At 44.0% G+C, this 21,922-nt stretch overlaps 1 protein-coding gene across 1 annotated transcript in view; it reads left to right on the top strand.

The window, feature by feature from the left end:
* Positions 1-1,621: 1,621 nt before the first annotated feature.
* The window catches only part of LOC131953315 (secretin receptor), a 41,735-nt gene continuing 21,434 nt past the window's right edge, over positions 1,622-21,922 (top strand). Inside the window, exon 1 of the mRNA XM_059316457.1 lies at positions 1,622-1,735. Coding sequence (XP_059172440.1) covers positions 1,709-1,735 — 27 coding nt within the window. The 5' untranslated portion in view covers positions 1,622-1,708. The remainder of the gene's footprint in view (positions 1,736-21,922) is intronic.

The raw sequence follows: 21,922 nt of genomic DNA, 5'->3' as shown, positions 1-21,922 counted from the left end.
GTTTGTTGGCAGTTGGTGTCAAGCCAGAGAACTTCTCACTATTTTTTACCTACCCTTAAAAAATATTTGAGAAAAAAACAAAATACCAAATTGTGAGGGCGGCCTTGTATATGTAAGCCTGTAGGGTAGCCCACCCACACCCACTCCCCACTCCCCACACACACCACACACACACACCCCACCATTCGCTCATTTGTAAAACCGCTGCAAGCGTACAAACTGATCTGATTTCAAATACTTCTCTAACAGTTGTTTGCTTGAGTAATGTCAAACTGTAACTAGAATTATTTATGTCTTTCTCTTGTTGGGGAGGGGAGGGGAGGGGAAGGGTGAATGACCCACCCACATTTTCCCATCCACCAGAATGATTTCCCCCTTTTTTTTGTTTTCTCGTTCATTTTTTTCTCAAGATGTATCAGTCGACTCACTGAATACCCTCACTACCCTCCACTTCCCTCCATCCTTGCCCTCCCCACCCCCACCCTCCCCACCCCCACCCTCCCCACCCCCAACTCGCCTTGTCCGAATCAGGAACTGCGATTGAGAAAAAACTGGACAAGTCTGGGATATTTGTTTGTTGGGTGACCTTTTAAAGACCTTTGGTGACTTTTATGGGTAGCTACATTTCTTGACCTTGTCAGTACACAACGTGGGTACACTCTCCCCACACATGTGGGTACAGTCCCCCCCACACATGTGGTTACAGTCCTCCCATATATGTTGCTACAGTTCTCCCCACAAATGCTGATCCAGAACTCCCACAAAATGTTACTCTAAGATCGTAGCTCACCATTAAAATTGACAAATCTAAGTGTGTTGGACATTTTAAACCATCAAGATAAAAACATTTGAGATTCAACTTGTCTGGTCTTACCCCAGTGAGGGGTTGATGTGGGGGTGGGTTGCGGATAACAGTCACATTTGTATTGGTAAACCCTTAGTTACCTACCCATATACACCCAAACGAATGAGACAATTCACAGGCCACTAGATTTGGTGGCGTGGTGACCGGTACAGTGAGAGCAATGAGTCTCTGAGATAGGCCCAATCTTGTATCACATTTGTGACCACTGACCACTAAGAAATCTTGACATCGACCAGTGTATCCCATACGACTAAATCTGGCCATTGATGGGTGTGGTAGTTCTGTGGTCGGGCCATTGACGGGTGTGTGGTCGGGCCATTGACGGGTGTGTGGTCGGGCCATTGACGTGTGTGGTAGTTCTGTGGTCGGGCCATTGACGGGTGTGTGGTCGGGCCATTGACGTGTGTGGTAGTTCTGTGGTCGGGCCATTGACGTGTGTGGTAGTTCTGTGGTCGGGCCATCACAGAAAAGCGGTATCTATTCCTCCAGTATGACGTCACGCTAGTGTTGTCATTCCCGCCACACGAAGTAAACACGTTAGCAGCGTCTACCTCAAGAATGGCCGGCACCTTGTCGTTTGCTGAGTGGGGGGGGGGGGGGGGGGGGGGGTGAGCAGTGAATAGGGCATCACGTGACAGGCGTCATTGAAACGCTGAGCTTACAGTTGTGGGGGCCGAAGAAAATGTTCTACAACGTTCAAGGAATGTTCAGTTGTTGCGGTCATTTCTTCGAGGAGGAGTAGATACTGTGGTTGAGATTTTATCTAGGTGTTGTTCTATGCAAGATTTGATCTAGGTGTTGTTCTATGCAAGATTTGATCTAGGTGTTGTTCTATAGGCCATCATGTCGTCCAGCGATTACCTTGTTAGGGTAAGTTCAAACTTTCTCATCTTTAGGGGGGAGTTAGTGGCGGATTTTTTCTACACCTTTAGTGGGATTTTGAGGGGCAGGACATACACTCACAATGGGGGAAGGGGGGAAGGTGGATGAGAGAAGGAAAATTCTTTGGAGATCGATTTTAGTTGTGAGTGGCTCGCTTCTACTGTTGTTCACACGATAGTAGATTAACGATGCATAACAGAACTGCCCGAGTGCCCTATACAACTGCCCGAGTGCCCTATACAACTGCCCGAGTGCCCTATACAACTGCCCGAGTACTTCATACAACTGCCCGAGTACTTCATACAACTGTCTGAGTGCTTCACACAACTGCCCGAGTGCCCTATACAACTGCCCGAGTGCCCTATACAACTGCCCGAGTGCCCTATACAACTGCCCGAGTGCCCTACAACTGCCCGAGTGCCCTATACAACTGCCCGAGTGCCCTATACAACTGCCCGAGTGCCCTATACAACTGCCCTAGTACTTCACACAACTGCCCGAGTGCCCTACAACTGCCCGAGTGCCCTATACAACTGCCCGGTTGAAACTTGACGGACGGCATTGACGTCATGCCCGGTTGAAACTTGACGGACGGCATTGACGTCATGCCCGGTTGAAACTTGACGGACGGCATTGACGTCATGCCCGGTTGAAACTTGACGGACGGCATTGACGTCATGCCCGGTTGAAACTTGACGGACGGCATTGACGTCATGCCCGGTTGAAACTTGACGGACGGCATTGACGTCATGCCCGGTTGAAACTTGACGGACGGCATTGACGTCATGCCCGGTTGAAACTTGACGGACGGCATTGACGTCATGCCCGGTTGAAACTTGACGGACGGCATTGACGTCATGCCCGGTTGAAACTTGACGGACGGCATTGACGTCATGCCCGGTTGAAACTTGACGGACGGCATTGACGTCATGCCCGGTTGAAACTTGACGGACGGCATTGACGTCATGCCCGGTTGAAACTTGACGGACGGCATTGACGTCATGCCCGGTTGAAACTTGACGGACGGCATTGACGTCATGCCCGGTTGAAACTTGACGGACGGCATTGACGTCATGCCCGGTTGAAACTTGACGGACGGCATTGACGTCATGCCCGGTTGAAACTTGACGGACGGCATTGACGTCATGCCCGGTTGAAACTTGACGGACGGCATTGACGTCATGCCCGGTTGAAACTTGACGGACGGCATTGACGTCATGCCCGGTTGAAACTTGACGGACGGCATTGACGTCATGCCCGGTTGAAACTTGCCGGACGTCGGGTGTTGGAAGTCACGCGTGAGGCGTTAATGGCCTCCACGTTTAAAAAAAAAACTAATTAAATCAAAATAAAGCCATTAGCGGGCCATCTTGATTACATTTCACAACAGCCAGTTCGAACAAAGGTCAGAGATTTTAATCAGTCAAATACAGTTGTTTGTTGACAGTCCTACAGCCACCCAAGATACAGTCAAATACAGTTGTTTGTTGACCGTCCTACAGCCACCCCAGATACAGTCAAATACAGTTGTTTGTTGACCGTCCTACAGCCACCCCAGATACAGTCAAATACAGTTGTTTGTTGACCGTCCTACAACCACCAAGATACAGTCAAATACAGTTGTTTGTTGACCGTCCTACAGCCACCCAAGATACAGTCAAATACAGTTGTTTGTTGGCAGTCCTACAGCCACCCAAGATACAGTCAAATACAGTTGTTTGTTGGCAGTCTTACAGCCACCCAAGATACAGTCAAATACAGTTGTTTGTTGGCAGTCTTACAGCCACCCAAGATACAGTCAAATACAGTTGTTTGTTGACAGTCCTACAGCCACCCCAGATACCCTACCCTAGGTCCACCCTCCCTCCACATTACTGGCATAAACAACTACCAAGATAGTCTACCCTAGGTCCACCCTCCCACCGATACAAACACCGAGATATTCTACTATTGTTCTATCCTCCCGCCGTTCCAAAGCCACCAAGATCTTCTACCCTAGGTCCACCCTCCCTCCTCATTACTGGCATAAACAACTACCAAGATATTCCACCCTAGGTACACCCTCCCACCAATACAAACACCGAGATATTCTACCCTAGGTCCACCCTCCCTCCACATTACTGGCATAAACAACTACCAAGATATTCTACCCTAGGTCCACCCTCCCACCGATACAAACACCGAGATATTCTACCCTAGGTCCACCCTCCCTCCACATTACTGGCATAAACAACTACCAAGATATTCTACCCTAGGTCCACCCTCCCACCGATACAAACACCGAGATATTCTACCCTAGGTCCACCCTCCCACCACATTACTGGCATAAACAACTACCAAGATATTCTACCCTAGGTACACCCTCCCACCGATACAAACACCAAGATATTCTACCCTAGGTCCACCCTCCACATTACTGGCAAACTACCAAGATATTCTACCATCCCACCGACATTACCACCAAGATATTCTACAATCCGACCGACACAACCACCAATAAACCACGTGATGTTCCCCATAATGCCAGGAAGTAAAAGTTTTATTTTCACATCGCACTTGAAGTAAAACGCGCCATTTCCCTGTGGTGCCCGCGATGATAATAGTACACCAGCCTACAGTACACAATTTAGTTTCTATGTTCCACTGGCCACCCACTTTTATGTACACAACTAACTTTTCTGGCACCACCCTCCCCCACCCTCCCCCACCCTCCACAAGTCTGGACGTGTTGACAACCGTTTGAGATGTTGATGGTGGGGTAGGGTGGGGTGGGGGGGTTGGATGGGGGTGGGAGATTAAGCTTAATAGCGATTAAGATGGAAAAACCAAGTCTGGTGTGATGTACACACTCAGTGACAGACATCAGATGCCAAGACTTACACGGAGCTTATTGATAGCATCAAAGACGGTAGTCAGTGGGGGTGGGGGGAGGAGGGAGGGGGGAACTGGTGGTAGTGACTAAGTTAAAGACCTAATCTCTGGTTTGACGTGACTCGTGAGTTAAAGACCTAACCTCTCGTTTGTCATGAGTTAAAGACCTAACCTCTCTTTTGTCTTGAGTTAAAGACCTAACCTTTCGTTTGTCGTGAGTTAAAGACCTAAACTTCCGTTTTTCGTGAGTTAAAGACCTAATCTCTGGTTTGACGTGACTCGTGAGTTAAAGACCTAACCTCTCGTTTGTCATGAGTTAAAGACCTAACCTCTCTTTTGTCTTGAGTTAAAGACCTAACCTTTCGTTTGTCGTGAGTTAAAGACCTAACCTTCCGTTTTTCATGAGTTAAAGACCTAATCTCTGGTTTGACGTGAGCTAGTCTGGGTGCTCTAATACTGGCATAAAATACAAGACTTAAAAACGCTTCAACAAAAATCTGCCCTTTTTCGAGACAATGCAACATGTTCCACTGAAAGTTCCCTCTGTTACTGTTCCATGTTCCACTGAAAATTCCCTCTGTTACTGTCTACGGTCAATTTATTTTTTCTTGTGTCATTGAGACTTACACGACCCTACAACGGTTCCATAACGACCTGCATGTAGGAATAACAAGCACAACTGTGCTGCCATACATTCATTAAGCCATGCCGTCATTATCCGCTTTAGACCTGTCAGTCTGGGATTGTTGCCTTCATGGCTCCAGATCCTAATCCTATACCTAATCTTACCCCTAATCCTATCCCTTTTCAAATCCCTAAGCCTAACCACTGGTTTTTACACTCTCGTCATGACGTCATCACTATCTAGGGCGAACACTACATTTATTATTTTTATTATTATTTTCATGCGATATATATTCTTAACAAATACACAATTGAGATGATCAAGGCTTCACGCTGAGACATGAAAACAAAAGATTTCCCCCCACATAAAAACTCCAATTGAAAAAAAAAACGAAACAAAGTACTTGTAGACTAAGCCGCTTCTTGACCCAGTCTGACCTACACATCTTCTGGCTCGCTAAGAAGGGGATTAACGCTTTTATGGCTTCACTTCTGCTTGTGAAGGTCAAAGGTCAGAATATTTGTAGCCTTTACAACTGATGATGTTTAAAAAATTTGGCGGAATTTCCTTCAAGCTTTCTGTCATACAAAAAGTAAGATTTGTATCAATCTAATAGCATAGAAACTACGTACCGAGCCCTAATATATAAAAGCCCATTTGCGCACTTCTCTCTCTCTCTAATCTGTTTGTCTGTAGTAATTTTTTCTTCCGATGCTATGAGATCAGTATCTTCAGCAATATGTGTAGAAATTAAAGAAATTGTATTGTATTTAAATACGGTAATAAAATAAAAGACATATTCGAATGTAGAAACACTTTTAATTATGCAGCCGGAAAAGTCGTTTTTCCCCCAATATAACAGAAAGTTGATGTTTTTCAATGTAAATATGGCATCCAATAAGACATGTGACACTACAAGAGTTGTCTATTGAAAATGTTAACTGCTTTATAATGCATTTTTATGTTTCATCTATAGCTTAAACAATACATTTATCTGTTATTTCTATTTGGTTCCAACCATATTACACTTTTTCAATATTGACAGATCTTCCAATTAGAGAATATGAAGAAATTAATTAGCAGACGATCAAAAGTTTATTTTGGTTGGCCAAAACAAAAACAAAATAATACCATAATTTTGATGAAGTGTTTTCATATTTGTATTTCTTCTGAGATCGGAGCAACTCGCGACAGGTAGGCTACTACTATAAATAGAATAGCATGAAGGCTTAAAGGCCACAACAACATAAAATCAACCTTCATCATCATTCCTTTGTGGCCCCTGGGGAGCAAAGGGCTGCAACCACACATCTCCATCGGTCTCGGTTTTGGGCTGCCCCCTTTATCTGTGCCCATGTGTGCCCAGCTGCTTTCGCCTCTTCTTCAACCGTTCTTCTCCATGTCTTCCTTATATAGAGTAAAATATTTCAACCAACGAACACTCAGACTAAAATAGGTGAATACATTCCAACAACAAATCACCTCAAAAACATAAGCTTGTAATATACTTACTTCTCCTATACAAACTTGTAATATAGGCTACCTACTTCTCTTATACAAACTTCTGATATTTTGACAAATGACGTCTTCACAAGGCTTAAGACGAACCTTTAAGTCGCTAAAAAAATATTTCACAACTTCTTGGAGTAATCAACTTTAAAACCTCTTCTAAGTCATTTCCCGTTTGATTTGATTTGATAAAAGTGTAACATTACCTCCCTTGGCGTGAGTGTTACCGCCCCTGTTCTGTGTGTAGTATAGGATACCAGCTATTAGAACATTCGTGAGTACTAAAGGAGAGGCAAAGGCTAGATCCCAGACACTTGAAACTACCTTACACTAAAATGCTCTTGGTATCTTCCCCAAAAATTCCCTGATATACCCTCCCTACACTTTCCTGAATTACTTTACCCTAAAGTTCCCTGATGTATCTTTCTCTAAAATTCCCTGATGTATCTTTTTCTAAAATTCCCTGATGTATCTTTCTCTAAAATTCCCTGATGTATCTTTCTCTAAAATTCCCTGATGTATCTTTCTCTAAAATTCCCTGATGTATCTTTCTCTAAAATTCCCTGAACTATCTTCAGCCTAGGCAAACAGGTTACTTGCTGCAAGAAAGTTTAAAATCACAAAAACCACTCCAATCCATTATATATTACCCGGAAACCGGATATTCCTACTTTCTCTTTCGCTGTCTGCTATGACATTCGATCACGTGGTTTCAATTTTACGCATGGCAGCTCCCTGCAGGCCCCACCCCATCCAATTCTATCGGGGTCACGTGACTAGGGCTAATCTCTTGAAATTGACAAGACAAGCTCCAGGAGCTTAGCTCCACAATGGCGACCCCCCCCCCCCCAACCCTGTAAGAAATGGGCCAGCTTCTGTTACGCAGATGGGGGTAACAAAAGAACATCGGCCAAAAACTGTTGTATCTTGTCAGGCTCTTGTTTAGTGGGTCCTTAACATCCGCCATACGTTAGTCTTTAGTGGGACCTTAACATCGGCCTTACGTCTCCTGTCTAGTGGGACCTTAACATCGGCCTTACGTTAATCTTTAGTGGGACCTCAACATCGGCCTTACGTCTCCTGTTTAGTGGGACCTTAACATCGGCCTTACGTTAATCTTTAGTGGGACCTCAACATCGGCCTTACGTCTCCTGTTTAGTGGGACCTTAACATCGGCCTTACGTCTCCTGTTTAGTGGGACCTTAACATCGGCCTTACGTCTCCTGTTTAGTGGGACTTTAACATCGGCCTTACGTTAATCTTTAGTGGGACCTCAACATCGGCCTTACGTCTCCTGTTTAGTGGGACCTTAACATCGGCCCTACGTCTCCTGTTTAGTGGGACCTTAACATCGGCCTTACGTCTCCTGTTTAGTGGGACCTTAACATCGGCCTTACGTCTCCTGTTTAGTGGGACCTCAACATCGGCCTTACGTCTCCTGTTTAGTAGGACCTTAACATCGGCCTTACGTTAGTCTTTAGTGGGACCTTAACATCGGCCTTACGTCTCCTGTTTAGTAGGACCTTAACATCGGCCTTACGTTAGTCTTTAGTGGGACCTTAACATCGGCCTTACGTCTCCTGTTTAGTGGGACCTTAACATCGGCCTTACGTCTCCTGTTTAGTGGGACCTTAACATCGGCCTTACGTCTCCTGTTTAGTAGGACCTTAACATCGGCCTTACGTCTCCTGTTTAGTGGGACCTTAACATCGGCCTTACGTCTCCTGTTTAGTGGGACCTTAACATCGACCTTACGTCTCCTGTTTAGTGGGACCTTAACATCGGCCTTACGTCTCCTGTTTAGTGGGCCCTTAACATCGGCCTTACGTCTCCTGTTTAGTGGGACCTTAACATCGGCCTTACGTCTCCTGTTTAGTGGGACCTTAACATCGGTCTTGTGTTAGTCTTTAGTGGGACCTTAACATCGGCCTTACGTCTCCTGTTTAGTGGGACCTTAACATCGGCCTTACGTCTCCTGTTTAGTGGGACCTTAAATTCGGCCTTACGTCTCCTGTTTAGTGGGACCTTAACATTGGCCTTACGTCTCCTGTTTAGTGGGGCCTTAACATCGGCCTTACGTCTCCTGTTTAGTGGGGCCTTAACATCGGCCTTACGTCTCCTGTTTAGTGGGACCTTAACATTGGCCTTACGTCTCCTGTTTAGTGGGGCCTTAACATCGGCCTTACGTCTCCTGTTTAGTGGGACCTTAACATCGGCCTTACGTCAGTCTTTAGTGGGACTTTAACATCGGCCTTACGTCTCCTGTTTAGTGGGACCTTAACATCGGCCTTACGTCTCTTGTTTAGTGGGCCCTTAACATTGGCCTTACGTCTCCTGTTTAGTGGGCCCTTAACATCGGCCTTACGTCAGTCTTTAGTGGGGCCTTAACATTGGCCTTACGTCTCCTGTTTAGTGGGACCTTAACATCGGCCTTATGTCAGTCTTTAGTGGGACCTTAACATTGGCCTTACGTCTCCTGTTTAGTGGGGCCTTAACATCGGCCTTACGTCTCCTGTTTAGTGGGACCTTAATATCGGCCTTACGTCTCCTGCTTAGTGGGACCTTAACATCGGCCTTACGTCTCCTGTTTAGTGGGACCTTAACATCGGCCTTACGTCTCCTGTTTAGTGGGACTTTAACATCGGCCTTACGTCAGTCTTTAGTGGGACCTTAACATCGGCCCTACGTCTCCTGTCTAGTGGGACCTTAACATCGGCCTTACGTCAGTCTTTAGTGGGACCTTAACATCGGCCTTACGTCTCCTGTTTAGTGGGACCTTAACATCGGCCTTACGTCTCCTGTTTAGTGGGACCTTAACATCGGCCTTACGTCTCCTGTTTAGTGGGACCTTAACATCGGCCTTACGTCTCCTGTTTAGTGGGACCTTAACATTGGCCTTACGTCTCCTGTTTAGTGGGACCTTAACATCGGCCTTACGTCAGTCTTTAGTGGGACCTTAACATCAGCCTTACGTCTCCTGTTTAGTGGGACCTTAACATCGGCCTTACGTCTCCTGTTTAGTGGGACCTTAACATCGGCCTTACGTCTCTTGTTTAGTGGGCCCTTAACATTGGCCTTACGTCTCCTGTTTAGTGGGACCTTAACATCGGCCTTATGTCAGTCTTTAGTGGGACCTTAACATCGGCCTTACGTTAATCTTTAGTGGGACCTTAACATCGGCCTTACGTTAATCTTTAGTGGGACCTTAACATCGGCCTTACATCAGTTTTTAGTGGGACCTTAACATCGGCCTTACGTCAGTCTTTAGTAGGACCTTAACATCGGCCTTACGTCTCCTGTTTAGTGGGACTTTAACATCGGCCTTACGTCTCCTGTTTAGTGGGACTTTAACATCGGCCTTACGTCTCCTGTTTAGTGGGACTTTAACATCGGCCTTACGTCTCCTGTTTAGTGGGACCTTAACATCGGCCTTACGTCTCCTGTTTAGTGGGACCTTAACATCGGCCTTACGTCTCCTGTTTAGTGGGACCTTAACATCGGCCTTACGTCTCCTGTTTAGTGGGACCTTAACATCGGCCTTACGTCTCCTGTTTAGTGGGACCTTAACATCGGCCTTACGTCTCCTGTTTAGTGGGACCTTAACATCGGCCTTACGTCAGTCTTTAGTGGGACCTTAACATCGGCCTTACGTCAGTCTTTAGTGGGACCTTAACATCGGCCTTACGTCTCCTGTTTAGTGGGACCTTAACATCGGCCTTACGTCTCCTGTTTAGTGGGACCTTAACATCGGCCTTACGTCTCCTGTTTAGTGGGACCTTAACATCGGCCTTACGTCTCCTGTTTAGTGGGACCTTAACATCGGCCTTACGTCTCCTGTTTAGTGGGACCTTAACATCGGCCTTACGTCTCCTGTTTAGTGGGACCTTAACATCGGCCTTACGTCAGTCTTTAGTGGGACCTTAACATCGGCCTTACGTCTCCTGTTTAGTGGGACCTTAACATCGGCCTTACGTCTCCTGTTTAGTGGGACCTTAACATCGGCCTTACGTCTCCTGTTTAGTAGGACCTTAACATCGGCCTTACGTCTCCTGTTTAGTGGGACCTTAACATCGGCCTTACGTCTCCTGTTTAGTGGGACCTTAACATCGGCCTTATGTCTCCTGTTTAGTGGGACCTTAACATTGGACATTTTCTAATTAGTTTTCCAAGATAAGAGACGTTGTGTAATTTGTTTACTAAAAGACAAAGTTGATAAAGTGGATAATGTTGATAAAGTTGATAAACGGGATAATGTTGATATAAAATGTTGATAATGTTGATAAAGTTGATAAAATTATGTTACTTGACGTCTGCTCCCTCTAATCTGGTCAGCTCTTGTTGCGTCAACAACTTAAGGTCAATTGCTGATTGATTGCTGGTCGATAGAAGATCGATATCCGATCATTATTATCAGCTTTAGTATCTTGGACACATACTTGATATCATCACACGCGATTTTTATGCTGATAGAGGTACTGACACACTGACAGATGTGCTGACACACTGACAGATGTACTGACACACTGACAGATGTACTGACACACTGACAGATGTCCTGACACACTGACAGATGTCCTGACACACTGACAGATGTACTGACACACTGACAGATGTCCTGACACATTGACAGATGTACTGACACACTGACAGATGTCCTGACACACTGACAGATGTACTGACACACTGACAGATGTCCTGACACACTGACAGATGTCCTGACACACTGACAGATGTCCTGACACACTGACAGATGTACTGACAGATGTCCTGACACACTGACAGATGTACTGACAGATGTCCTGACACACTGACAAATTTACTGACAGATGTCCTGACACACTGACAGATTTCCTAACACACTGACAGATGTACTGACACACTGACAGATGTACTGACACACTGACAGATGTACTGACAGATGTCCTGACACACTGACAGATGTCCTGACACACTGACAGATGTACTGACACACTGACAGATGTACTGACACACTGACAGATGTACTGACAGATGTCCTGACACACTGACAGATGTCCTGACACATTGACAGATGTACTGACACACTGACAGATGTCCTGACACACTGACAGATGTACTGACACACTGACAGATGTCCTGACACACTGACAGATGTCCTGACACACTGACAGATGTACTGACACACAGACAAACAAACTGTCAGAACATGAAATGTCCACCAGTAGAAAATAAAATATTTTTAAAAATTCGTACAGAGTTCTATAGCTCTACAAACAATTATATTAAGTCAAACAGTTTATATTATTTTTAGCGTGAAGTTTTTAACCCAGATCCCAACTTAACAAACACAAAAACACAACCAACAACAGAAAGACATTACCACCCAATGTCAAGGTCAATAACTAAATTGCTCCTTTGTTTTATGAGTTGCCAACCAAAAGTTGACGTGCTTTCTGTTTATTCCACTTTATTATATTACGTGTTATTACATGTTTAAAGTGCTGTAATGCAAAAGCGTTATCTATAATGTTTATCATGAGCTGAGATTTAATCTCTGTTTATCTTGAGTTAAAGACCTAATCTGTGGTTTATTTTGAGTTAAAGACCTAATATCTCTTAAGCTGAGACCTAATCTCTGGTTTATCTTGAGTTAAGGACCAAATCTCTGGTTTGTCGTTATTTAAGGACCCAGTTTCTAGTGTATCGTGAGCTAAAGACCTAACCTCCTGTTTATGTCGTGCTAGTGACCTTAATTCTGATTGACCGTGATCTACAGACCTAACCAATCGCCATGTCTAGTTCAAAGTTTCACCAAGTCAGTCAGACCTAACCAATCGCCATGTCTAGTTAAAAGTTTCACCACGTCAGTCAGACCTAACCAATCGTCATGTCTAGTTCAAAGTTTCACCGAGTCAGACCTAACCAATCGCCATGTCTAGTTCAAAGTTTCACCAAGTCAGTCAGACCTAACCAATCGCCATGTCTAGTTCAAAGTTTCACCAAGTCAGTCAGACCTAACCAATCGCCATGTCTAGTTCAAAGTTTCACCAAGTCAGTCAGACCTAACCAATCGCCATGTCTAGTTCAAAGTTTCACCGAGTCAGACCTAACCAATCGCCATGTCTAGTTCAAAGTTTCACCAAGTCAGTCAGACCTAACCAATCGCCATGTCTAGTTCAAAGTTTCACCAAGTCAGTCAGACCTAACCAATCGCCATGTCTAGTTCAAAGTTTCACCGAGTCAGACCTAACCAATCGCCATGTCTAGTTCAAAGTTTCACCAAGTCAGTCAGACCTAACCAATCGCCATGTCTAGTTCAAAGTTTCACCAAGTCAGTCAGACCTAACCAATCGCCATGTCTAGTTCAAAGTTTCACCAAGTCAGTCAGACCTAACCAATCGCCATGTCTAGTTCAAAGTTTCACCAAGTCAGTCAGACCTAACCAATCGCCATGTCTAGTTCAAAGTTTCATCCAGTCAGTCAGACCTAACCAATCGCCATGTCTAGTTCAAAGTTTCACCAAGTCAGACAGACCTAACCAATCGCCATGTCTAGTTCAAAGTTTCACCAAGTCAGTCAGACCTAACCAATCGCCATGTCTAGTTAAAAGTTTCACCAAGTCAGTTAGACCTAACCAATCGCCATGTCTAGTTCAAAGTTTCACCAAGTCAGTCAGACCTAACCAATCGCCATGTCTAGTTCAAAGTTTCACCAAGTCAGTCAGACCTAACCAATCGCCATGTCTAGTTCAAAGTTTCACCAAGTCAGTCAGACCTAACCAATCGCCATGTCTAGTTCAAAGTTTCACCAAGTCAGTCAGACCTAACCAATCGCCATGTCTAGTTCAAAGTTTCACCAAGTCAGTCAGACCTAACCAATCGCCATGTCTAGTTCAAAGTTTCACCACGTCAGTCAGACCTAACCAATTGCCATGTCTAGTTCAAAGTTTCACCAAGTCAGTCAGACCTAACCAATCGCCATGTCTAGTTCAAAGTTTCACCAAGTCAGTCAGACCTAACCAATCGCCATGTCTAGTTCAAAGTTTCACCACGTCAGTCAGACCTAACCAATCGCCATGTCTAGTTAAAAGTTTCACCAAGTCAGTCAGACCTAACCAATCGCCATGTCTAGTTCAAAGTTTCACCAAGTCAGTCAGACCTAACCAATCGCCATGTCTAGTTCAAAGTTTCACCACGTCAGTCAGACCTAACCAATCGCCATGTCTAGTTCAAAGTTTCACCAAGTCAGACCGAGGCTGGCCGTCTGGGTAGGAGAGTTAAATGTGACATCACTTCCTGGTACTGCTGGATTTAGTGCTCGGTGGGAGGCGAACGTCCTAGAGAAACTGAAATTTAACAGAACAGATGTGTACAGTATAAATGTGTAGTCTACGTGATAAATGTGTACGTAACAAATATGTACACAAGAATCGTCAAATAAACATAAATGTGTACATAGAGAATGTGTACCTGACAAATTTGTTGAGAATCAATCTGTACATAAAGGTGTACATTGCTAATAAAGACTGAACAAGCCAGTTTGATCAACTGATGAGGTCCTCTTTGTTGCAAGTGAAACAACATTGTTTCTTGGCCCTACAATCATCTAGCGGAGATGACCGACTGGCCCTACAATCATCAAGCGGAGATGGCCGGCTGGCCCTACAATCATCTAGCGGAGATGGCCGACTGGCCCTACAATCATCTAGCGGAGATGGCCGGCTGGCCCTACAATCATCAAGCGGAGATGGTCGACTGGCCCTACAATCATCTAGCGGAGATGGCCGACTGGCCCTACAATCATCTAGCGGAGATGGCCGGCTGGCCCTACAATCATGTCCTTGGTTCAAACTTGGCCATCCACATATGTTTTATCTAAGCCATCTAACAAATTGACCATCAAGCTTATCAGGTTATTTAACAGCCAATACGAAGCCATCCAAGAGATTAGGTGATTTGAAAGCAAATCTTGGGCATCCAATTTATTGGTTATTTAATGGCTTAAACAACTCGGTTTTATCCCTTAAAAACCGGAGAAGATTAACAGCTATCCATTAAATTTATGTAATTAATATATTTAGTATTTTATCAGTCGAAGGCCGTATGTCAAAACATGGAAATGTAATTTCTATAGTGTAACCATTGCTGTTCAAGCATATAGTGTATCATACATCATGTATTAGTGAGTACATCAGTTCAGCCAATCTCATCTGTTTATTGCCCTCGTCGTTTAGATAAGTTGTTGAAATTTGTTGAAGCTGGGGTTTTTTTTTTTCCAAATTAGATTCGCGCTCTTGGAAATCAATTAATTTACTATCTTAACTTGATGTTGATAATTTTAAAGGGAAGAACATTAAAACTAATTAAGACTTTCCGCTTGCAGTCCAACCAAATTGAGCTGTTAATAACTTTACAGCGTCCACTTTACGTCGTTGAGTTGAATATCCAGCACCATTACATGAGTTTTTGAAACAAAGGGCCTACTTTAACAGCTTACTTTAACAGCTTACTTTAACAGCTTACTTTAACAGCTTACTTTAACAACTTACTTTAACAGCTTACTTTAACAACTTACTTTAACAGCTTACTTTAACAGCCTACTTTAACAGTTGACTTTAACAGCCTACTTTAACAGTTGACTTAACAGCTTACTTTAACAGCTTACTTTAACAGCTTACTTTAACAGCTTACTTTAACAGCTTACTTTAACAGCTTACTTTAACAGCCTACTTTAACAGCTTACTTTAACAGCTTACTTTAACAGTTGACTTAACAGCTTACTTTAACAGCTTACTTTAACAGCTTACTTTAACAGCTTACTTTAACAGCCTACTTTAACAGCTTACTTTAACAGCTTACTTTAACAGTTGACTTAACAGCTTACTTTAACAGCTTACTTTAACAGCTTACTTTAACTGTCTACTTGGAATGTAGGACGTAAATTTTATGTGTTTGTCCTAACGCTTTAGTACAGTTATCTTGTACCCATCCATAAAACCTGTGAACCAAGGGCCGGCAACTCATATCTGAACTTATCCCAACAAAACTGCACCGAGTAAACTCCCCATGACCAGCCAACATCGTAATCACCCTGTCAAGTGTGAAACATAAGGGGACCACCTCAGCCCCAGGGGCGGTGGGGGTGGGGCGCATTCCGTTCTACCCCTATAATAAAACTTCTCCTACAAGATAAATTGTCAATTCTCACTTCCGGTCAAATCGCCAATATTTATTAATGCCCCTGACTGGGAGCTATCCAACTGACCAATGGGATTGTAGATCCGTTTGTGACGCGCACTTTGTCTGAATACAAAACGATTGGCCGGCGAATAACAGCCGGATCAATGTCCGAATAGCGTCTCGGTGTTCTGGCATCACTGGCATAACTTAGCCGTTATCTGCCTGATCTGCTGGCACGTCCGGCGACCAACTGACCGCTGCTGGCACGTCCGGCGCCCAACTGACCGCTGCTGGCACGTCCAGAGACCAACTGACCGCTGCTGGCACGTCCAGCGACCAACTGACCGCTGCTAGCACGTCCGGCGCCCAACTGACCGCTGCTGGCACGTCCAGCGCCCAACTGACCGCTGCTGGATGTCAGCAGAGTGTGGCCCGCAGAAAACATTTATTTTAAGATTTATTTGTACCGCGGGACTCGGGACAAAATATGGTAAATCGTATCCAACTTCATCTGATCTAGGCGCAGTCAGTTAGCGGAGTGTAGGTCCAAGTTACCGGAGTGTAGGCCCCAGTCACCAGAGTGTAGGTCCCAGTTACCGTAGTGTAGGTCTCAGTTAAGTAACTTTTGTCAATGGATGTAAGGAAAAAATGTAAAGAGCTCTGTAATGACAAGGTAAATAAACGAAAAAAAAATGTGCCAAAAATAACAAAATAACAAGCTGTTAAATGCGAACTTTCTGGGTTTATTGTAAGCAAATATTAGCGGTTCGATCGGCCCCATTGACACGGGATTTGATGTTTGCCATAAACATTTGTTCGTGTGTGTTTGGTTATTTTACTACAGGTCGCTAGCAGAGCCGCTAGACTAGAACATAGAAGAGTCTTTAGCGAGGATGCTGTACTACAGCCTGCGTCATTACCAGCGGTGCTATAGAAAAATCTGCGTCATTACCAGCGGTGCTATAGAAAAATCTGCGTCTTTACCAGAGGTGCTAAAGGCGAATCTGCGTTATGATATATAAAATAAAACTATTAACCTTGTGTCTACTACTTAACATACTCATGAGTCACGTGTTTGTGCGGCGCGTAGTAAATTAGAATCTGCGACATCTACCCAGATATCCAACGCAATACCCCGTCACCTGACCATCTGACCAACTCCGTCTCAACGGTCGCTGACAGCTGACGTCACACAGATGTGTGATGTTCAGCAGAAACCCAGCAAGGTTTTGGTGAAACCGTACCCCGATGTTTTCCTCGTCATGTGACTGTTATGGCGGCGTGGTCACGTGACTGTTATGGCGGCGTGGTGACTGGAGATCTTTGAACTTATAGTCACGTGGGACGACTCATTAGTGATGTAGAAAGTCCACATGGATGACGCTATAGGTGTCAAAGATATCTGATTGCACAGATTACGTTTTTTGATGACTAGCGTCACGTGATGTTTTCACCTTTTTCCACTTAATTTTGTCTAATTTCTATTCTGCTCTACCCAACTCCTGATCTCTTGTGTTCAAAGAGATCAGGAGTTACTTCCCTCCCCACAAGAGCTAGTCTTGAGGTGGAGCTAGTTTTATGGTGGATCTAGTCTTGAGGTGGGGCTAGTTTTATGGTGGATCTAGTCTTGTGGTGGAGCTAGTTTTGTGGTGGAGCTAGTTTTGTGGTGGAGCTAGACTTGAGGTGGAGCTAGTTTTATGGTGGATCTGGGAAACCTTAACATCTACATCTTCTCTACACCTTAATGTTTTAATAAATCAAGTACCACGAAAGATCCCTAAAGGATACAATGAACAAATATGGTCGATGACTTCTATAACACCGACTTACAAAACTGACCGGCTTATCTGGCACGAGATCGGGTTGTTTAAAGTTAAAGACGTTCACATCTCACTCACCTTAGAAACATGACACCTCTAGCTTGAAAAAACTGGCCACTTAACAGCTCTATAGGTAATGGTAGCGACCGACTGGCCATCTAAGACGGCCCACTTTTACTAAAGACGGCCCACCAAAAGATGGCCCATCTAAATACAGGCCACTTGTATGTGAAACTGGTCAGGATGAGAACTGAAGTATCAATTACTCCCGGCGGAGTCCTTATGACTAAGTCACGTGATGGGGAAATTACGTCATTTGATAGCATGATTGATCAACGTTACTATTTATAAATCCTTTCATAAAGTACCAACTAGAAATGTAGCCATTGATATGAAAGATGTATCAATGTGTGAAAGTTAACAAAGATAGATCTATACATGAAACACGTCTTTAGAAAGACACTTCTGTAAAGAGATGATCTATGAAAGAAACGGTGCCCTGTCAAAACGGCCCGGGACAAATCGGCCCCGTCAAAACGGCCCCGTTAATACGACCCCGTCAAATCGACTCCCGACAAACCGACCCCGTCAAAATAGCCCCGTCAAAAGGGCCCCGACTTATTGGCTCCCGTCAAATGGGCTCCCGTCATATTGACTTGCGACATATAGGCTCCCGACAAATGGGCTCCCGATATTTAGGCTCCCGACAAATGGACTCCCGACATATTGACCCCTGACAAATAGGCTCAGGACATATTGGCTCCCGACAAAGCGGCTCCCAACATATTGGCTCCCGACATAAGGGCTCAAGACAAATGGGCTACCGACAAATGGGCTCACGACATTTTGGCTACCGACAAATGGGCTCCCGACATATTGGCTCCCGGCAATTGGGCTCCCGACATATTGGCTTTTGACAAAATGACTCCCGACATATTGGCTCCAGAAAAATGAATATGACCACTATTGGCATAAAAGTAACCATTGTGTCCTACCTCCAATACCACCATAACCTCTTTTTAATGCCCGAATGAAATTATTTTTTCATGAACCAACATTAATTCACAAACAAATCGAGCCCTTAACAGCTAAATTCCACCAATTCTAAAGTTTTGATAATGTTTAATTTACAACATAAAAGATATGTTGCTTAAAAGCGAGCACAGAAGTGTAAATGTATGATATACATGATGTTAACATGATAACAGCATTTTGTTTTGATAACCTACAAGCACAGTGGCGTAGCGAGGTCGGGTGTCACCCGGTGCGGCACTTAATGGTGTCACCCCCCCCCCCCCAGGGGACAAACTTTCAAATTTTCGATTTGCACTCCCCCCCCCAAACTTTCGATTTGCACCCCACCCCTCAACTTTTTCTCTATATATTTTGCTATTTTTTTGCCTTTGTGTCACCCCCCCTAAATGGTGTCACCCGGTGCGGTCCGCACCCCCGCCCCCCCCTCGCTACGCCCCTGTACAAGCATATTGCAGTTAGGAAGGTACAGCGTGGACCCTTCTCCCCACACAATGAGTTGGAACAGCCTATAACCGACTCAATTATGGATGTCATAGATAGATGACCCTTAAATTAAAACTATAGTTTATAATAGATAAACTAATATAAAAATAAGGCCTGCCGAACAGGAGATGCATACTTTGTATTACATAAGAGTGTTGGATAAGCTAACTCTAAAGAATATTGATGAAGGGGTCCCACTGGCAGATGTCATATTCAATGAGACCGCTTTGCCGGGAGACTTAGTCTCTACAGAAACGGTATTGTCAGTGCAGTGGCGTAGCTAGGATTTTTGGGCCCCTATGCAAAAATTATCAGTGGGCCCCTTCGTCAGCCGTTAGGCCAGTGGCGTCGCTAGGTCGGGTCTCACCCGGTGCGGCACTTCGTATTGTCACCCCCTCCTAGGAAACAAAGCATATATATATATATATATATATATATATATATATATATATATATATATATATATATATATATATATATATATATGTATATATATATATGTATATATATATATATGTGTATATATATATATATATATATATATATATATATATATATATATATATATATATATATATATATATATATATATATATATATATATACATATATATGTATGTGTGTGTGTGTCGGCCTACATAGGCCTAAAATTTATATATATGCCACATACTGGTACACGTACGTGTTTAAGCTTTAATCACTGCTGACTTTATAGTAACGATGTTTATCTACAGTCTGTTTATAATACAGTTGGATGTAGCATTGTTTTCTTTATAGTTTACGTTTACGTCGTGGTGTCACACCCCCCCCCCCCCCCCCCCTCTTGATATAATTTTCGATTTGTACTTAGAAGACTATTTAACTTTAACTAATGGATCTGGAAAATGGCATTTCATTCTATAAATTTTACAATTTTTTGCCTTTGGTGTCATCCCCCCCCCCCTAAATGGTGTCACCCGTTGCGGTCCGCACCCCCCGCCTCGCCTTCGCTACGCCTCTGCGTTAGGCTACAGAGGAGTTAAACGAAGAGATCAACTTCTACTTACGATGGATATTTTTTAATATATAAATATTCTGAAGGCAACATTTTGTATTTCATATGTCCTGATTTTGTATTTATACTATATTATTATGCTTGCCTACTACTGCTAAAAAGTTTATTTATAGGCTGATTCTCTCAATGTCTTGCACGACAAAGTGATATAGCCTGTAGTGTTATTATAACGATTGGGCTCTGTTTGACCCACAAACACTGAACCCCACTGCCGAAACGGTGGGGGGGGGGGGCTTTTTGGAACTTTTAACCTTTTTCTTTTTTAAAATTATTTATATGTAACAAATATTAAAATTCCATTGTAAAAGTTTTAATTTTTTATGAGGGAAAAGGGCCCCTATGTGCCTTGAGCCCCCATGCCTTGCTTACGCTAGCTTTACGGTAGCTACGCCACTGTGTCAGTGGTCCTTTTGTCTGGAGCCAAATTGACAGGAGTCTTTTTGTCGGGAGCCAAAATGACGCTAGCCTATTTGTCGGGAGTCGTAATGACGGGGGCCGTTTTGTGGAGAAACTAAATGGCGGGAGCCTATTTGTCGGGAGTCGTAATGACGGGGGCCGTTTTGTGGAAAAAACTAAATGACGGGAGACTATATGTCGGGAGCCAAAATGACGGGAGCCTATTTGTCAGGAGCCTTATTGACTGGAGCCCTTTTGTCGGGAGCCTATATAACGGGAGCCTATTTGTCGGTAGCCTAAATGACGGGAGCCTATTTGTCGGGAGCCTATATGACGGGGTCCATATGTCGCTGGCCCTTTTGACGGGGCCGATTTGACGGGGTCGTTTTGACGGGGTCGTTTTGTCGGGGTCGTTTTGACGGGGCCGTTTCGTCATTGGCCGAATTGACGCCGCACGGAAAGAAACATCTCTTTAGGAAGACGATTCAAATATTTCTGAGTCCCCTTAGACTTTACCTATACCATATTACAGCTTCTTCCCCTTAAATTAACCCATAAAACATTAGTCCCCACTCCCCATGACGAATTCGGTACGTCGCGTTTTCACGACAGTCAGCGTTATGGGGTTGCTAGAACACACAACAGTTCTTTCCCCATGACTTAAGCTTTTTCACATTTAAGTTCCCTCCCCTTGACTTAAGCAATTTCACATTAAATTTTCCTCCCCTTGACTTAAGCTAGATCACATTAAAGTTCCCTCCCCTTGACTTAAGCTACATCACATTAAAGTTCCCTCCCCTCGACTTAAGCTATTTCACATTAAATTTTTCTCCCCTAGACTTAAGCTATATCACATTAAAGTTCCCTCCCCTTGACTAAAGCTATTTCACATTAAAGTTCCCTCCCCTCGACTTAAGCTATTTCACATTAAATTTTTCTTCCCTAGACTTAAGCTATATCCCATTAAAGTTCCCTCCCCTTGACTTAAGCTATTTCACATTAACGTTCCCTCCCCTCGAATGAAGCTAGAACAGTTCCATCCCGTGATTCAACACACTGACGCCATCTTGTTTGTAAACACACACAAAAAACCCGATTTATTTGCTCGAAGCAGACGTAGTGACGTCACGCTAGTCACGTGATATGACAAATTTACCTTGTCAAAACGGAACAAGTTAATAGATGCTTGATCAAATCAGGCCAAATGTGGTGCGACTTTAACGC

This window comes from Physella acuta, unplaced genomic scaffold (assembly GCF_028476545.2).
Source record: "Physella acuta isolate Inbredline_101_S28 unplaced genomic scaffold, ASM2847654v3 ptg000076l, whole genome shotgun sequence".
Classification (NCBI taxonomy): domain Eukaryota; kingdom Metazoa; phylum Mollusca; class Gastropoda; family Physidae; genus Physella; species Physella acuta.
Note: the sequence above shows the minus strand (reverse complement) of the source record. Positions and strands in the feature narration are given on the sequence as shown.